We start from the raw sequence: 19,347 nt of genomic DNA on the forward strand, positions 1-19,347 counted from the left end.
CTGTTAAATGTGTGGATGAAACTGTGTGTGGGCCAGAAAAAGGCTGATTATCAACGAGAGAGCTTTTTATGTCTCACTGAGGCTCAACATGGAAAAATCTGGAAAATCACTTTGAGTGTTGGAGCTGGCTGTAAAGTCTGCACCTGCTCTGTGTGCTGAACTTAGAAATGACGTTTACATGCGACATCATTTAAAAAAATCTTTAAACGTGTTAAGTATAGGTATTATTGAAAAGATTGGGCTTTTCCATTAATTATCAGTGAAACCATGAAATTAACAAAATCGAATGAAGATTTTAAAATTAAAAAAATAAAATAACGACAAATTGAAACCGTTGTAGGCGAAGGGAAGAAAGAAAGAGGCAGTATGACAAAGTAATAAACGAAAAACTGTTGTTGTAACCTAATATATTTATGGTTAAAAAAAACAACTAAAAAAGGTCAAACACAACTCGGACGTTGTGTATCACTTGCAGCTCCTGCTGCACGTGAACGGATGGCTACAAAAACGAGAAGTTTTTAAATATTTCACATGATCATAAGCTATTTATCGGATGGGTTTTTTTTCGCCAGCCAATTAACGGGCCCATGTAAAAAAAAAAAAAAAAAGACAAAAAAACAAGTGCATTCATTTATTCAACTATTATGGTTATGGTAACAAAAAGTAACGTTAATTCATGTGTTTGACAACATTTACAGTAATTCAAATCACGTATTTAAACATGATCGGAATTATAGGCCTACGTAGCAACTAGTTTAATACTTTAAAACAATTTAATCATCCAGATTTGTTTTGTCTCATTTTCTTCAGATCAGAGGGGGGGGAGTAGGCCTGCTTTGATAGTGCAGTTAAGTTAGTCACTGTTTTTTTTTACTCAACTTATCGTCCATGTGTGACACAGTTCAGACTCAGTCAGGGGAAAATATGTATCATGCATTTCTTTTTTCTCCCAATAGTTGGATGATAAATTCTCGCTCGTTTTTCAGATGTACTTCCCTCCTCCAAGCCTCCTCCCTCCCTCCCTCCCCCCCACACACGTGCACACACGCGCGCACACACACGCAGACACGCAAGTTCAGTTATCTTCAAAGTCTGAAGCTTCGATTTATAAAAAAAACAACAACACAAAAAAAAAAAACCTTAACCTCACATACAGCTATCACCTCGCAAAGAAACGATCAACAAGTTAACATTTTCACAGTAAGAAGTGCTACAGACTTGTTGTCCTTTTCCCCTCAGCTTACCTTTCTCTTAGCGCCGTCCATTCAGAATAATTCCCCCCCAAGTGTCCCTCTATAAATCCACTGTCATCAAACTTAGAGGTAAATAGTTTTATAAAACTGCAGAGTGGAACATATGAACGCAAAGCTCCTCGTAGCTCTCCCTCTGCCTGCAGAGCACTAACACACAGCACGGCTGCTCACTCTGAACATCTGCTCATTTCACGTGACTTTTAAAAAATACTAACATCTGTTCTAAATAGGTTTCATTCTGTGCCTCGACATCGTGTCAATTGCCAACTCGCCTCTGCTGCAGAAAGGGAGAGGAAACGTATTTAGGCCCGTTGCATAAGGTCTGAAAATGATTTTATAAAAGAAAAACTGGACTTTTTTATATGCCATTAATAGGTCACAGCTAATATGTAATATAGGCCTGCATGTGTCTAGCAGTGAGTGAAACTCCTCAAACGTTAGAGTTTCAAGAAAGTGTGTTTATTGATCTAGACTGTGTGTTTGTTTGTGAGGCAACCCAAACTTTAAGTGAGAATATCTTGTGTGTGTGTGTGTGTGTGTGTGTGTGTGTGTGTGTGTGTGTGTGTGTGTGTGTGTGTGTATGTGTACTGACCTGCAGCCTATACCTTCACGGCCTCCTCCTTAAATTTCATAGACATCTGGGAATTCCATACATGCCTCGCAAGCCAATTACACACCTTCAAACGGATACACACTCTGGACAGTGAGAAACACTTTCCCAGATCACTGAGATCAATCACGGCACGATAACACTATGAAAGATTTATTTAGTGACAATAATCGGGGTAGCTTCGTGTCTACGTGACGCACAAAGTCTTATCTGAAGATATGTTGTGCAGCACACAATTACATGGGATTATTACAAAGAAAATTGGCTCCATTACCACATTTAAGGTTGTTGTATTTTTTTGTTATCGTCTTTTTAAATTTGGCAAGCACTTTTCTGCTGCAATTGAAAAAAAGGGAGACACAATATCTGAAAACAATTAACTGATTGATATTTTTTGTTCACATGCCGAAAAACTGCTGGGCCTAAGAGCAGGTTGACCCCACTGTAACTGATTGATTTATATTGGCGAGTTTAAGGTCGAGTCCGTAATCCATCTGTAAACAAACTCAGGAAAAGAGATAGAGAACCAGGAGACAAAATCTTTAATTAAAATTGAATTTTGACAAAGTTTATAGGCTACAGACTGGCGTTGTTGTTCTTTCTACCGCAGATTTCTTTTTTCTTTTTTGCTGCAACACTTTTTTTAAATCCACGTTTATAGTGTTCCCATTGGCCCTTTCTTGTTGGTTTTAGTTTGAAATGAGGTAACTCTTGTATCAAATCCAGATTTCCTTTTCTACTTTGGACGTGTAACACATTATAATATTGTAGCTGTTTGTCTCCAACGTATTGAAGTGAGCCAATAATAACTCCGCGTGTTTTCCCAAGTGACTGACGCCTTTGTAATAAAATCTCATGTGAATTTGTAGTCCACGTATATTTCATGCAAGGAAGTAAATCATTTATTGTCTTTTCCTTTTAGTTTGTCAATAAAATTCCGTTTTTTTTATCCAAAATATTATTTCAAAATAATATTTAGTCAGTATAAAAAAAAAAGTTAAAAAAACAACACTTTCATCGTCATCTTTTTTAATGCAAAAATGTACAAACATTTACAAAAAAAGCGATAATACAAAATAGGAATGTTTTTGACTATTTCAGACACAGGATGTTTTCCTCAATGTGACACGTCCTGCCAATAAATAAATAAATGTAATCTGAAAATATTTTTATTTTTATTTTGCACAGGTTTGATCCACACAGACAGCCTGTAATGTGAGCTACACCACCAGTTGACAGTCTCACACCAAAAACTGAGACAAATCCTTCAAATGCATTTCGGCGTAAGCCCAGGAATAAGCCCAAAGGCATGCATTAAAAACACATGATATTTTAACATTCGTCGTCATCAACATAAAATACATCAGAATGAGGGGTGTATGGTGTAAATGGCTGAAAGACCCTATCAGGCCTCTTGGAAAAAAGAAGAAAAAAAAAAAAAAGCTTCAGTCGTTTTTTTGGTTCAAATGGAGTGATCCCATGTATCCAGCATTGGACTCCAGATTTATCCCGTCAGAAATTGAGAAGTAGAATCAGCAGTCACCTGTAGGTTAAAAAAATGCATTAGGCTACTTAACACTAAAGTGTGCAGAAATCTCTCAGGTTGCATAAGTCCACAGAAGAGGAACACACATAGTTCTAGTGGGTTATTTGATCGCATGTTTTCAAGGCTGAATTATGCATTTATAGTCTAAACAATAAGCGTACCATTTAGGGCATAATTTCTCAAGATGTTAGTGAGATGTTGACATGGACCAAGCGCCCTCCATCCTCCACACAGAGAAGGCGTAGCTCAGCCTCTCATGAGCCACATAACTACAACTTGCCATTTTGGAGTCCAGCTCATCGCTCTGCAGCACCTGGTACAGAAAGTCGATGTATCTTGCTGCGAGTTTAAGCGTCTGTATTTTGCTGAGTTTGTCCGAGGGCAAAGTGGGGATAATTTTCCGCAGCGACGCGAACGCCTCATTGAGAGACTGAGTCCTCTGGCGCTCGCGCACGTTGGCCATGACCCGCTGCGACTGGAGGTCCTCGAAAGACTGGGGGCTGCTGCTGTTAGACTTCTTCCCTCTTTTCCCAGGGGTAGGGCTATCTGAGTCCTCCCCGTTCTTCCTGCTCGGTCTTCTCTTCCTCCCACATCTCTTCGGCTCTCGGTCCAGCTCCCCCTCGCTGTTGCTCAGGCTGTCTTCAGGAGAGACAGGCGAGCTGCCCGACTCTTCACCCAGGTTCTCCTCAGACATCTGCACTCTGGGTCGATGGCGCCCACAAAAGTGTCCACCCCCCAAAAAAATTAGTTCCCTCTCATGAAGTCACGGCGTTATGGTCCACCTGTAGGTCCACTGTCTTCCTGTGAAGACATCGAAGTATCCATAGATGGGATCCTGGGAGGACAAGTCTTTTCCGATACTTGAGAAACTAAGGCTCTTCTTATAGGCTGCATGGCGTAAACTTTTTTGGGGAGGGACATGATTGGCTAAGAAGATGAATTACGTGAGGAGAGGGGTGGGAGCATCAGAGGAGCTATCACAAAAGTTCCTGATACAGAGGCTGAGTAGAGAAGACAACTACAATATAATACCCTTCTTATGTTAAAGCAGTAGAAAACACAATATTCATTATTACAGGTTTTTGTTATGTCCTTTATTTAAAATAGTGAGTCACTGGTCTTGAATAGAGACAAACAGAAATAATTTGACAAAAAACTGATTAAACATTAATACACTGTATAGTTGATCTGTTGTACATTTCAACATTTAATATAGCATGCATGTGTGATTACAAGTACAATAGTAGCCTACAATGTTTCTTTTGAAGCTCATTCCAGTTGTGTGCATGAAAAGTGTTTGAACCTACTCAGTGTAGATTTATAATGTGTTAATGCCCTATGGTCTGACATTGTACTGACTGTATTTATTTAGAGGTAGAGATATAGGCTAATTTAACAAAACAATCTACATTAGTTCACATGTGTGAGCAGAGTTTGAATGTATTGCATACACATGCCAAAATTCCAAATCAAATTACATTGAAAGGCTTTTCAAAGGCCATTTTAGTTTTAAGTAACTTGTTGTTACAGTTTGGCATTTCCTGCTGGTATGAGAGCACACAAAACGTTTCTATCCTTTATTCACATATTGGCATCTCTAGTATAGTTTCTCTTCATATGCATGCTATATGGTTGCTGTAATCTCAGATGTGAGTAAACATCTCTTAAAACTAAGTACTGTGTAACTTTGGCACATCCCTGTAGGCCTAACCCACATGGATGTTTGAATTGATGTTTCCATCCTATAGTTGCGAGCAACATCAAAGGACTGTTATACAGTATAGGCAACATATGATCCCAATGTTATATTTCTGACATGCAGCCAGAACACTTCCCTTTGCAGAACTCCTGTATGCTCTAATTACAGTCCCCAAAGATTGGCATGTGTTTGTATACAGTACTATTCCACAAAAGTTATGTGAAGCTGTAAAATAAAGTTTCTTTGTTCATCCATAAAACAATACAAGACTTCATCTTTCCCTCATAGGTTCAGACATGAAGAGAGAGCAGCTCTGTGTTCAAGAGCCTCTGGTATTTACTTGGTTGGTGATACAATATCCATCTTGTTTAGTGGAGGATTACTTTGTTTAGGTTGAGAAGACTGTGGTCCACAGGAGCAGCATCTGGTTCAGGAAACAGGGGGGCAGTAAGGGTCAGAGGTCACAACACCAGTGAACATTTACATCCTCGAGGAGGTCTGAGACTGAAGTATTGTTCCAGGGGAAACACAGGCTTGTTAAACTGTTTCTTATTAAATAAAACATTTTACCTTCAGCCACAGTACCTACCACTTTAGTAACGTGTTGCTTCAAAAGTGCACACAAGTATGCACATCACTCTGCTGCAAACTCAACATGAATTTTTAAGTTTGGTATGTTCTTATTTCTGGGGATATTGATGCTGACTGAAATAACTTGAAAAATAGCAGCTGAAGCCTCTTCAAGGTGAGAGTACCTGCCCTGGATCTGTCCATGGTGCTGATCTCAGCTCTCCCTACCTGCTACACCGCACAGGTAAACAGGCACATCTCAAATCACCTAATTTGAGTCTTTTAGCCATCCCCCCCCAACCCCGCTGTATCTCGCTGAAAACAGCAACAAGTCAGTACATGTACAGACAGAATCTTAAACTTACTCTCATTGGAATGATTTATGTGGTTCAATATATGCAAATATGAAGCAAGGCTTAACTTTTATTTAGTTTGATTTGATATGCTTTTAAAGGATTTTGTGGTTCTCATGATTTGATTCTTTTGTTATGAAAAGTAGCTGAGTAGTCGATTTTTATTTAAGCACAGTTCTTGCAATTTAAATTTGTACATAAATTGAAGTCACTTGCCCTAAGCTTGAGCTGATATGGGTTATAAAATAATGGGGCATTGTGCATTGTTAGAACATATACTTCTAATATTGAAGTGCATTTTGTAATAATTGTTCTTTTACTTGAGTCACATTCAGGACTTTAAGGGAGTATTTCAACAGTGTTGTATTTTAATTTTCTGTGAAGCATATTGATCCAACACCTTTTTCCACTTCTTTTTTTTTTTGATGCCCAATTTTTACAACTCCACTTTATGGAATCTTTTTTTCAGCGGTGGGGGACTTGTAGGAGCCCTCTGGCTTCTTTCTTGTCCTGGACATATCAGCTGAGCGCCATGATTTTATGTCTTTTATCATGATTTGCAAAAATAAGCAGCAGTATCAGCCAATTTGCAGGTGCCGCATTTGAGTTAGTGATGTTTTGTTGGCATCCTTTAAGCAATGAGAGCACTCCCTAATCCCTTATTGTAGGAAAAGGGTAATGCAAAAGCTTGTATTGATACCTACTCTACATTTACGTCTCTTGGCAGATCGCTCTGCAGAGTTCAGCTCTTTGCTGCTGAAGTGACTCTGAGAAAACACAGCTGCTTCTCGGGAATATGATGTCATCACAGGACAACTCCTCCTGTGTTGATTTTAATAAAGACGAATCCTTCATCAGTCAGTTGCAGACCATCAGTGCCTGAAAATCAAGAGAATAAGCAGAAGAGATAAAGAGTGCTGATTGTTTTTTACTGTGATTTATTTACCATACAGTTTGTCTGCTCAGCTAACAACAGATGAAGAACGCCTTTGTCCTTATCAATGAGCGGTGAGTGGGTGTTATGATAAAGTCAAGTGTACATTACTGATTCATGCAACTCGACACACCAGTCATGAGCGACCCCAGAGTGTCATTAACCGAACCCTCCCAGAGGTCACATCAAGGCAGACACAACTCAGGCTCTCACTCTGTAAGTCCTGAGCCAGATCCAGATCCACAGAGACCTGTCTATTTTTCTCTGCTAGAGCCCTGCGAGGCCGTGTTTCTTTATCACCCTACTCATATCTATTGAAATAACAAACCGCAGTCCTCCACATGTACGAGTCTCCCACAGTTGACAGTGATATTCATGTTCACTCCATTAACAGTTTAACCGCAATGAGTGCAGTGCCCGCTCGCCAAGATGGATCAACATGCTCTGCATGAGAAAACCCAGGGAGTGCTTTCTTCAAAGAGTAGTCCAAGATAGCCTCTAATCAACCCTCGGGACTAACAAGGTCATCCAGCAGAGGTGGATGACAGCATTTTTTCCTTGTCTAAATGTCTCGTACCTAAGAGAAATCCAGACTTCGTATCAGGGGATTTCTGATAATAGCAGTGGAGTGTTGGCGAGAGTAGATCTGTGGTGTTGAATTGGGAGGTGAGGATGAAAACAGCCCTTTATAAGCTGTCTGGACACATAGGAGCCAGGACTCCTGAAGCTAGCTGTAAAAGAAAGCCTTTGAAAGCCGGGTGCTTTGAAGTTGCAGGTTCTAATCGTGGTTTCAAGTCCTTATTTCAGCAACAGAGCACAATTGAACTTTGTCAGATACCAAAGTTGACCCATTCCTGGAATCTTGTTAAAAGTATGAATTTTCTTCGATCAAACGATTGATATTGTGCATGTGCGTGTAGATTTTCTTTTAAATCTATTCATGTCATCCTAATGACTCTGGGATGTCAGACAACTCTACCACACAATGACACCTTATTAGCCACTAAGAGCCAACAAACGTCCAGTATGTTTTCACAGCTTGAAGCACAGGGTGATTTGGGGTCTGTGGAAGACCTGGCATCCTAGCAGTATAATCTCTGTTTTACTCAAAGGAACACACACACACAAAGACTGACACACACACTAAACAAACACAGGGCTTCCTCCAAGGGTTTGAGAAAGAGTTTCACTAGTTTAACTTCATTCACAAAACAAAAACACCATACAATTAAGGAATAATAAAAACTGAATGAATCACTGAATTCTGCTTGTGACCAACATAAACTTACTGTCTGTTTAAGAAGATTTTAACTTGAATATCAGATTTAAACCTTTTTTGCCCTTGCCACTGCTTAAACTTAACCCTCAAGAGTTCTTGGTTGTGCCTTCAGCTGTCTGTAAATCCACATTCACCCAGCAGACCACACACACATTCAGCCAGTCTGCTCCAGTATAGACCCGTGCACTGACCTGTACAGTAAGAATATCACAGTTACAGTTGCTTTTGCAAACCTTGGCCAGAACATAGCAGCCTGACATATGACAGTAATACTGTTCTGTCGCTCATATGGAAATGAGATTGTTTTATCAGTGACAACAAGGTGTGAAATACCCTTCAATGAGCACACCTAATTCAAGTCCAATAAAGTCTTCCTTCCTGGAGATCTGTACTGGTTGAGATGTTTTTTTCAAATTGTGAATTCAACTTTTGCTTTTTTAAGTGTTGTTGAATTATAATAACCATATTCACATGACATTTGCTCAACAGTATCAATGCTTTAAGTGTCTATGATGAAAGTGTGGTTTTATGTGCCAAAGTTTGAGGCCTCTGTTTCTTGGATATGTGATTGAGGCCATATTTACACAATGTTATTTTGTGTGGGGTGCTCATAACATTGTGAAAAAAATACAAGAGAGCAGCGGCATAACTTTCCAGAAACAGTGGCCTAGTTACTTCTGCTAATCCACAGAAGAACTCTGTCAACTTGAAGAACTCTGAAGAAACAGACCCAATGTCACGTTTATTTGTATACACAAACAGGCCAAATCCTGCACAGTTATCTGCTGCAGACTCAAAAGTAACAAAAGCGGAATCTTAGCTCATAGTAAATGCATTTCAATTGCAGATTAAAAAAAATGCTGAAGAAGGGAGCCAACACATAAAAAGAAATATGGCCTTCTACTTTATGACTGCAGTTTGCCTTAAATTGAATGTTTAAAAAAACCAAAAAAAAACCTCAAATAACAACCCAAAATACAGGAGCACAGAAAATTGAACTTTAAAGTGACATCAGTCCAACTTTAATGACGTCCTGCAAATATTGGGATCGGATGCCAATTCACCATCAGGATTTGACATCAAGCATCAAGTCAACCTTGGTATTTAATGTCAACGTGGGTATCTGAGGTCAATATGTTAGGGTTTGATGTTGGCCTTTCGGGATCTGAAATTCAAAGTTTGGAGTACACTGTAACCAAACATTGCAATTAGACTTCAAACCCAGCATTGGGATCCAATGTCAATTCAACACCAATATGTTATATCAGAGCATGTTGGGATCTATCATTTGTCATCAAAATGTTATATCAGCCCAACATTGGGTTCTTATAGATATCAGCCCAATGTTGGAATCTAACTTCTAAAAGTACTATATTGTAAAACTCTTAAGGTAAACCATGGCTTCTTTGGAACAAATTATCATTACAAGTGTATGCCCACATCCAAAAGGGCTTTGCAGGTGCATGCTGGGTGACAAAGATACACATGTGAATAGACTATTCTTATACAATGATGTCATGCTCCCACAAGCTAGCTCGTATTTTTATTGTGTCACATATTGAGCATGACCGACTTGGCAAAGCCATCTTGGTGGAATGCTATCACTCATGCTCCAAATAAAACAGAACGAGAATGAACGGTTGAGAGTGTAACAGCGGTTGTCTTTATCTTCAACAGTGCCCAGTTGAAAAGCATTAAAACATGCAATGTCACATCAACTTATGTCAGTGATGAGCTGCACAATGTCAGTAGATTGGTGTGGTTCTTTATTTTCAACCACTAGTGCTTCTGGGACTCCTACCATAGTCCCTGTTAATAAGGGCTCTGTGAGGAGAGGGGGAGGTCAAACAGAGTGCTCCAGCTGTGCATGAGGATGAAGAGTGTTCAGGGGGATCACGGGCAGAGGTGTGGGGGCGACAAGGGTGCGGACGTTGGGAGTCATCAGAGGACTGTGGAAGTGTCTCCAGTGGTCTAACAAAAAAAAAAAATAGTGTGGAGGATCACTCTGGCTACTAATAGTAGACAGAAAGATAATAAAATATAAGATAGAAAAATAGGTAGATAGGGTTAGGGGTATGTAGGATAGCAAAGTAGCTAAATTGTTAGCTAGATAGATTGATAGAAAGGCTGCAAGCTAAACAGAAAGATTCATGGATTAAAAAAAGTAGCAAGCTTAACAGTTAGCCAGACTGATTGATATAAATGTAGCTAGCTAAATGTTTTTTTGTACAGATAGAAAGAAATGTCGTTAGCTAAATATTTAGCCAGCTTTCCAGATAGCTGGCTGCCAAATAGCTTATAGTCAGCCTATTAACAGACTTTACTTTTTGCCTGAATAGTCTCACTTCTCTCTGCAATAGTTCTATTGTGCACCTACCTGTTTTTATGTTAACATAATAATTTGTTTTCTTTCTAGCTTTTTCATTTGAATAGGCTATTGAATTTTTGAAAGGTTCTTTACATTGTATTAGATAGATAGATGGATGGATAGATGGATGGATTCCCTGTTACCCTGTCAGATTCTTTTTCAGCGATTTCCAGCCTCAAACGCTCACTGCACAATACATTTGAAGACCCTCACAAAACCTTTGCAAGCTGTCTATTCTGAATTATCTGAGGTAGTAACAGCACTAACTCTCCCCTGAAACGCAGCTGCATTCCCATCTCCCCCAGATTTCTGCTCACCTCTGCTCCCTCCCTGTGTGTCAGTCAGAAGCGACCTCCTCCTCCGCTTTCAGTCAGAGTGATCTGTCAGGACACAATAGGCTACCTCTCCGGCTCTGTTATTTTTGGAACAGGAACCCTTCAGCAAGGCTTGTTCTCCCCTCAATTGGTTGACAGAAATTAGTCAAGAAGACACTCTTCTGTGAGGGATTTATCTCATCACTCTCGGCTCAATGCAGTTTCATTTTCACTCATGTTTTATTTTCTTTAACTCATCAAAGTGGAAGTTGTGTTGTAATGGCCACCCAGCCTAGGATCTCTTTAAGATGTCAATGTCTCCACTTAAAACAGCAATGAGAAGTCTATAATAACTTCAAGTGTTTTTCTTTTAATTCAGACAAATAAATAGATTCCCTCGTCTGTATAACCAATAAACCATTTGAGAACTTCTCTATCAGAGTTACCTTTAGTGCTGTTGTTATTGAGTGGACCTTGATTGTCTGGACTTGATCCAGGTACAGAGGACTCATATCTGTTTAAGACATTATTTTCTGTTGTAAAATGTAGACACCTGCAGCTTACGGCTTACATTTGCTGTAGTTAAAGGCAGGTAAAAGGAACGTTAAAAAAATTAGCAGCAGTATTTGTAGTGAAAACTTTACCCTGGTCCCCTAATGTTTGATATTCTTAAGGAAAGTACAAATACGTTCTTCAATTTTCAGAAACTTCTTTATGTTGATACATTTTAATTTACTATTTCTGCATACAAAGCCAAACAGAAATATTACACTTCATGCTCCAATATTGATAAGTTGGCTCAGACTGCTTTTCAGATTTAGAGCCAATATAGAAAAATATTTATAAAATATAGGCTACTTCATTGTATAAAATGAATGCTATTGGCTTGTGACCCATTCCAATAAAGAAGTGTCTACTTTGGGGCACTTGTAATGTTTTGGATGTAGACTTCACCAAAGTAACTTTAATGTATGAAGGGGGCTATAAAAAAAGCTTGTTGCTTAATGAGTTTGCAGTTCCACCAATCATGAGTTCAACTTTGAGGAATGTCGGAGAGTTACATTACCACATGTAATGTAATGTAAGTAACAAACCTTTAGATATGTTACTAACTTTATTTAGTCTTACATTGAGTTTTGTGCCTCAACCAATAATCAAACTGCGACTGTTTTACAATGTTAACCACATGTTAAAGTCCTGTGTGACATTTTGGGAGTCATTAGATATCAACTATTCTGTCACTAAGGGGTGAGGACAAGATGCTTGACGACTTGGATTCGACTGGTGGTCTTATGTAGGACTCACTGGACTAAACTCCATAAATATATACAAACCTAATACTGACTCCTCCTTAATCTGCAACATAAGTCAAATTCTGCTTACACATGAATGCATTATCTCTATTATATTAATAAGTCACAGGTGGCTGTTTTTTCAGAATTGAGTAGTTGTGAAGTGCTCATTATCACAATGTTGTGCTGAAATCCTTAACATTCCCCTGTCCGATTCCCAGCCGTCCTCCATCTGTTTTTTGGATTATTGTCAAACTAGGAATGTCACGGTTGGTACATCAGACCTGTCAGCAGACACCCTGCAACTCCCCCGAACCATCATGGTACAGCTGACAAAACTTCTAACTGCGACATAGGATGTGATCACATCAACACAAATAAACTGTCTGCTAAGAGGGGGAAGAATTTGCCATCAATCCACTGACTGCAAAGAAATCTCTCGATTTGGGGCCCTGTGTTGTGGTCTGAGGTGCAGATGCTTCCTCGGATGTTTGTTAGAAATGTTTAGGGCTTGTTTGTGTCTTTTTGGTTGTCCTCTTTATTACAAGACTCTCTTCTGTCTGTCCTTGATGGAAAAAGTGAGAGTAAAAGCAAAGTGAGGTGTCCAAGGATGTGGTTGGTGATTACTCACAAAGTTGCTCTGAACGCCGCCAAACACTCCAGGTTGTTTCTTTTTTTTTCTTTGTGTGAGTCATTCTAGTAACAGAGCTTCCTCCTTCCCAGCGGTGGTCATAGGAAGAGGCTCCAAACAGGCTGTTAGTCAGCACAAAGGCATTGAACTCTGGGCAACATTCGACACCTTGTGACACACACCACAAACATTTTCAGATAAAAATGGAAACACTGAAACGACTAAAATCTACAAAACCACAACAGAGGCTGTAGCTTTGTGATATGATCAAACTGGATCTAAGATTGAAGTGTTCCAAAAAAACTCTTCAGGAAGATTAGCCATTCATATTTTCAAAAGATATCGTTTTACCTCCTATTTTTTTTTAAAAGCTAACCCTTTGGTGAAAGGCAACTGAATTATTGTTGTGAGTTACTAAAACACTACTGATAAATGATGTGCAGCTCTAAAAACTGTAAACCCTAACTTTCCTTACTTCTCTAATTGCTGAACTCTCTCAGCTTTCACATCATTTATTACCACGTTATTAAGGTGCAATGAGAAAAGGGGTGTAGGGAGGGAGGGAGGGTGGATTGGTGGGGTGTAGGAGACAGCGGTAGCACCTTTGCAGCACACATAAATCACCAGGCTAATAAATTGAAAGCTAAATGACTTCTTGCCCTCAACATATATCATGGACGCAAACCAAATGAAGCTTTATATACCCGAGAGGACAGAGGAATGCTTCTGTTCATAACAGTGATTTGTGGATGGCTCCCCTGGCTGCTGGCTGCAGAATCACAATTTAACAGTTTGGACTCAGACCATGCTAGAAAGAGCTGTTTATACGAGACCTATATCAGTATATAAAAAATAGTAAAAGACCCCTAATTCCAACATCTTTCTATTTAATCTTTTTCAAAGTGATACTACAGATATCTACTAAATTCTCTACATTTGCAGTTTCTTATTGTTTTATTTACAGTATTATTTTTCCTAAGTATAATTAAACGAGTATCTCATATAATGAATTATTTTTGTGTGACATACTGCTGAGAAGTTCAGGGAATGTACTGTTGTTTTTTTGTGTTTAAAAATGAAATGAAATGATTCCTTATCTGTTCAAACACATGATGATACCTTCATCTTATTAAAATGAGACAGCAGTGTAATATAATTAAACAAGTGTTGGTTAACAAAAGCACATGAGATTTAACTCAAATGGGCATCTGTGCCAAGCCAAGAAACTGAACACACAACATCAATACAATGGCGCCACCCAGTGGATTTATGTAGGCTTATATGGTTTGTGCGTACTTCTCTGGACTAAGAATATTGATTCTTATATATATATATGATATTATTAGTTCACTATTTTGAACTTCTGATTCACTGCAATGTTTCTGATTTTCTGTTTGGACTGTTATTTATATTTTGGGACCTTTTGTATTCCCAAAATTTAAAATGATGAGGCTGATATTTAGTTGTTTGTTAATTTGTTGATTCAGAGCTGAAGTCGCCAATAGATGTTTGTTTGCAAGTTAGACAGTGTGTCGGAGTTTACCTTAAAGTTTTTGATGGACACGTTGCTCTCCTGCAGCTGTCTTTTGAAATGGATGTGTGAAGGTGTTTTTTTTATTTTGAGCCACCCACTGGATTGAGACGGGTTCTTCCATTCCTCAAGGTTTTAGAATCCAACAAAAAGTATTGTTTGTATAGTTTTAATATATTATGTAGCGTTTAGTAAAAATGATTTTGAATATTCAACACAAATCGGTTCATTAATCAGAAAATACATGTATATGTATAATACAACTTAAAGACATATTAATGTTATGCTCATTGCCAGGATCTCTTTTATTTTACTGGAAAAAAATCTGATAGTGAAGTAGGGAGAACTAAACCACAGTTAGTATCACCATAAAATGAAAAGCTGTCAACATGCTCTCAGTTAGTACATCACCTAATCATTCTAAGAAGCACTGAAGAATTTCTTGGATGTTAGTGAGCTGGGATGAAAGCCAGTTGACAGCAATGTCAGCATTTTTTCCTCCCGTCCATCTAATCCCTCCTGGATCACCAGAGCTGATCCAGCGGCTGGGATGGGCTTTGTCCATTGTCTGGATGAATATTAACATCTTGAAATATTACCTGTCATGAGTATTTGCCCTGAGTGACCAAGAAACCTTAAAGTTTACATGATGTTTCCTGAAAAAACATAAAGTGCATAGCAGAATGAACCTTAGCATCTTGGAAGTGTGCCTATATACTTCATTGCATAACTGGAATTTTAAATCTGCTGTCAACATCCAGGATTGCATACTGAATATATATTCAAGAGTGTCACATTTTATTCTGCAAATAATTCAGGGGAGAAAGTGGATATATCAACATGTATTTTCCTTCATACAGTTAAATATTCATGCTTTAAGGCAGGAGGAGTGACAGTGATATGAACGTGTTAATGTGTTAATGTGTTGATGTGTGATGAGGAACAGCAGTGGCTCTTGTTGGCACGCAGCTCTGACAAAAACATAACAGCAGAGAAGCTGTGGACACAAACACTTTCTGTGGTGAGTAATGCTAAATGCGTTCTTGGATTATAGAGAACTATATATATATATATAGGTTTTTTTTTGAGGGGGGATTGGGGGAATGCAGCAATAATAATAAAGTGTGTGGTCTAAGAAGTAGCCTAAACAAAAAATAAGAGTCAAAACTGCAACCTACTCAAAAAGAGAGGATGAGTCAGTGTGGTCTCTCTGTTGTTTGTGGCAGAGTTAATTTCCCTTGACTGTCTATGTAAAATCCAGAAAACTCAAAGAAGCAAAAATCATTTGATGGGAAATGACTCACTCAGAATTACAATGCCCATAACAATGAAAAAGGACTAGTGACATTTCCTTTAACTTTACAAGAAACTTACAGTTATACAAGAGTCAGAAAAGCAGGCAGCCTGAAATCAGCCGCTGCTGCAGACACAAAGCTGCTGTGGCATAATGTGGCCACAAGAGGGCAGCGATACGAAAAGCTTCGTGTCATAAGGTGACAAAATACTGTTTTGATTATTTTTCCTTATGATATGTTGTTTACAGTCTATGGTTGCATTAGGCTAGCTGAATATAGCCTACTTTTTTTTAAAACAATGCTATACAATTAGAAATCACGTCAATTGAGGAGGTAAATCATTTACTGCACCACCCGGCGAGCAGGCCAAGTGACCAAATCAAACATGACCAGCATCATGAACAGGTGCATCATGCGAGACGATTTTACACATTGTAATATTTAACACACGTAAAAGTTGTACATTTAGAGCGTGTCAATGCTCAAAATGTTTGACATTTTTTAAGGAGTGACAGTGGCTGAGTGGCTCAACAAATTGGACTACAGACTCTTAAGACAGGTGAGTACTGACCAAGATACTTTTTTAACAGGTTGTTTGTCAGTAATTGACACAGACAGAAACCAGAAACAGGTCGTTTTTTTGTTTTCAATTTATGAAAAAACTAAACAAAATTATGCTTGTTTATGTTCTTTGGGAGAAAAGTCGCAATTTCAATTTGAATGTTTGTTTTCCTTTCTTAACGTGAAAATATAACCCCTCAATGTTTCGTTCAATGGGGGTGGGCCTTCAGTGCCCTTTCATTCTGATTGGTTCCCTTCTCTTCCTTTTAGACAGTACCATGTTATTGTTACAGGTCGCACCTTGATATTTATAGTCTATGGGCCTCACATAATGATACTGTGGTTAAAAAAAAAAAACTTGGGTCATGTTAAATGACAGCAAAAACAAAGAGAGGAGGCATTAGTTGTTCAGGTGATGGTCTGTATAAGGAGAGGAAGCCTAGTGCATATTTACAGTCTAGTGCAGCCTCACCACAACTTCATAGGATACTCCCTCTGGTGGCGTAAACGAGTAACTACAGTTCATGAAATAAAAAATAAAAAATCACCACAATACATTAACATTCGACCTAGTCGGTACCAGGTTATGTTCAGATCATAGACTGTACATATTGGTTCAGATCTAAGTGCCGTCATTTTTATTTATTATCTCATCAAACTGTCAGAATCCAGAGGTCTTGTCATGCTTATCCATAAGATGACCTGATAGATAACAGTCAGCTCCTGTAAACAGCTCCTAAATGTATTGTTTATGAGACTATTTTGAATGCTATGGGTTACTGTCTATCTTGTTTTATGACATCTGGGACTTGGGTGGTAGATGCTGTGGAGTGTTTATTATAGCTCAGTGTTTCTGCCTTAGTGATGTTTTACTCTGTTGATTTGGTGGCAGATTCATAACTTATAGAGCGTAATCATTGATGTTTCATCCAGCTTAGTATTCGTTGTCTTTTTAAAAAGAGCGTCTGCTTGTCGTCCTCTTTTTTAAAGGCTTATTGAAGCATTAAACAAAGTAAAGTTGGTGGTTGTGTAATTCATAAACACTAGGGCTGGACCTGAATATTCGGCTATTTTTATTTCATGACCAGTGAGGCTGCCATTGATTCCCTTTGGCCAAAATGAATACTGGAACACAGCAGTGCTTGAAGCAGACACTTGGATAATGTAATCCTGTTACTGTTTACTTTGACTTCATAAAAGGTGAAATAAGTATAGAACAGTGTTATATAAGCTGCTTTAACAGTATATGAATGTGATCTTTTTCTTTAATGACTCTGCTACAGTAGCAATGTCTGGTGACAAATTGACGCTGTGAAATTTTGAATGTCTTGCACAAATTGTAAAATCTCAAACAGGCACTCAGGCAGCAACATTCACCCTAATAAACTGTTGTCTGCACTGTCAGACTGCAGCTATAAAAGGCTCCCAAAACAAAAGTAGTCACATTTCATTAGTCACAAAATTGAGCGCCTCACTGCATCTGAAAAACAGGGGCCTAAAAAGGCATTGTCCATTTCAAAATGTGAGGGTCCTGATATTTAGCATTTGTTTTTACTCATATCACCAGAACAGAATCAGGGCTTCACACTGTATCTTGTTTTGTAGGAGAAAGCTACATCCATCACAATATAAGAACATGAACACTTTTTTACACTTTACTAAATCTATGCTCTCTCTAAATATAGGATATTAGTTGAAATATAGATGAATTCTCAAGCTCTTTTTTTTACGTTTCAATTACTTCTGTATACATAATCTGTATTTGCTTCTAGCACATACATGTATATTAGTTAATTGAACAATATAATTGTATAATGAACATTGCTATATGATATTTGAGTTAGTTTTGATACTTTACAGTACAAATGGGCTCCAAATGCTGTCACAGTAAACTTTGGTTCTCTCGCTCATTGTTTGTCATTGAGTCATATGTTTGAGCTTCAGGTAGATAAACTAATAGAGAATCTTTTCTTTGGACTGACCCTCACTCAAGGTCAACTCTCTCTACAACAGTGAACCTTTGTCCTCTCGAGTAAATGATGCAGTGAGAGAAATCACAGACCGCTTTGTGTGTCTCTCAGAAGGAAGTTATTTAATACAATTCAACGCTTGACACTTGGTTACTTTGTTCTCAAGACAGTTCTAGTCTGGACACATGACATTTTATTTTTTTCTTTGTTGTATGTTTGAATGTTCTTAACACCTTGTAAAGTTTTGGAACAGTTCCTCTCTGCAACAACTGCTGCCGAACTCCTGAATGTTTTAGGAGAAATACGAAATAATCTTAACTTTAGTCTTATTGCCTTTATTTTGGCTAACCAGGAGGTAAATGATGTATTAAAGATACATAAAAGGAAGAAGGATATGAATACAAACCCCAGAGGACATTTATAGAAAATGTGTTATTTTATGTGAAAAACTCTTTACATATAAATAAGTTCTTGTTAGTGTCTCACCTCTGACTTTATGTCCAATATATGTTCATAGAACAGATTTTTCCCAATAAATTCTGTCTTCATGCCAAATTAACACACACTGTCTGTGATCAGCTCTGACAAATCTTTAAAACTAGCACAAGACAGACTTTGTTCAATCTCAGCTGTGAGATTAAATCACTTAACGTTGCAGCGTTGTTCCATGATACCATCTACATTAAGTGTTTTGTTTTCCCCAGGGCCTTCAATGTGCAACAGTCAGTTTGACATTCTCTAGCCTCTGTTTGAAAGAGAAGCAGCAAACACTGCTCTCAGCTGAAACTAGCTTAAACAAACAGTGTCTGAAAGAGCAAACAGAAGAAATCAGTGGAAAACATTCAAGGAAAAGGTTTTTTTTTCTTTGCTACTCAACTGGAAAGATTACAACTGTCACATTTCTAAAGTTTTAAATTATAATTCAAATAAATAAATAGAATTTAACCCCTGACTACTTCACATCAGTTATTTAATCTCTCTCCTTATTCCTGCTCTTGATATTTTTTCAAATCTCATGCAACACTTCTTGTCTATTTCACTTTGCATTGTTTCAGTGACTAAAGGCACTTCACAATGTATATAGCTCCCCTCTAAACAATGAGGTTTCTATTTGGCAATAAATCAACAAGCAAAGTAATAA

General features: G+C 38.2%; 1 protein-coding gene across 2 annotated transcripts; it reads right to left on the reverse strand.

Moving 5' to 3' along the window:
• Positions 1-2,875: 2,875 nt before the first annotated feature.
• Positions 2,876-4,269, reverse strand: twist1b (twist family bHLH transcription factor 1b). Of its 2 annotated transcripts, none has more exons than XM_020637434.3 (2): positions 3,690-4,269; positions 2,876-3,406 (listed from the first exon to the last, which is right to left on the reverse strand). In XM_020637434.3, the coding sequence occupies exons 1-2, from the start codon at positions 4,101-4,103 to the stop codon at positions 3,368-3,370; spliced, it is 453 nt and encodes a 150-aa protein (XP_020493090.1). In that variant the 5' UTR covers positions 4,104-4,269; the 3' UTR covers positions 2,876-3,367. The 2 variants fall into 2 exon arrangements, with proteins under 2 accessions (XP_020493090.1, XP_020493089.1); XM_020637433.3 differs by having other exon boundaries at positions 3,571-4,268.
• Positions 4,270-19,347: the final 15,078 nt, after the last annotated feature.

Source organism: Labrus bergylta, chromosome 8, assembly GCF_963930695.1.
Source record: "Labrus bergylta chromosome 8, fLabBer1.1, whole genome shotgun sequence".
Classification (NCBI taxonomy): domain Eukaryota; kingdom Metazoa; phylum Chordata; class Actinopteri; order Labriformes; family Labridae; genus Labrus; species Labrus bergylta.

What these genes read in the sequence shown, in the direction of transcription:
- twist1b (XM_020637433.3), bottom strand. Translation starts at nt 4,103, where the DNA reads ATGTCTGAGGAGAACCTGGGTGAAGAGTCGGGCAGCTCGCCTGTCTCT.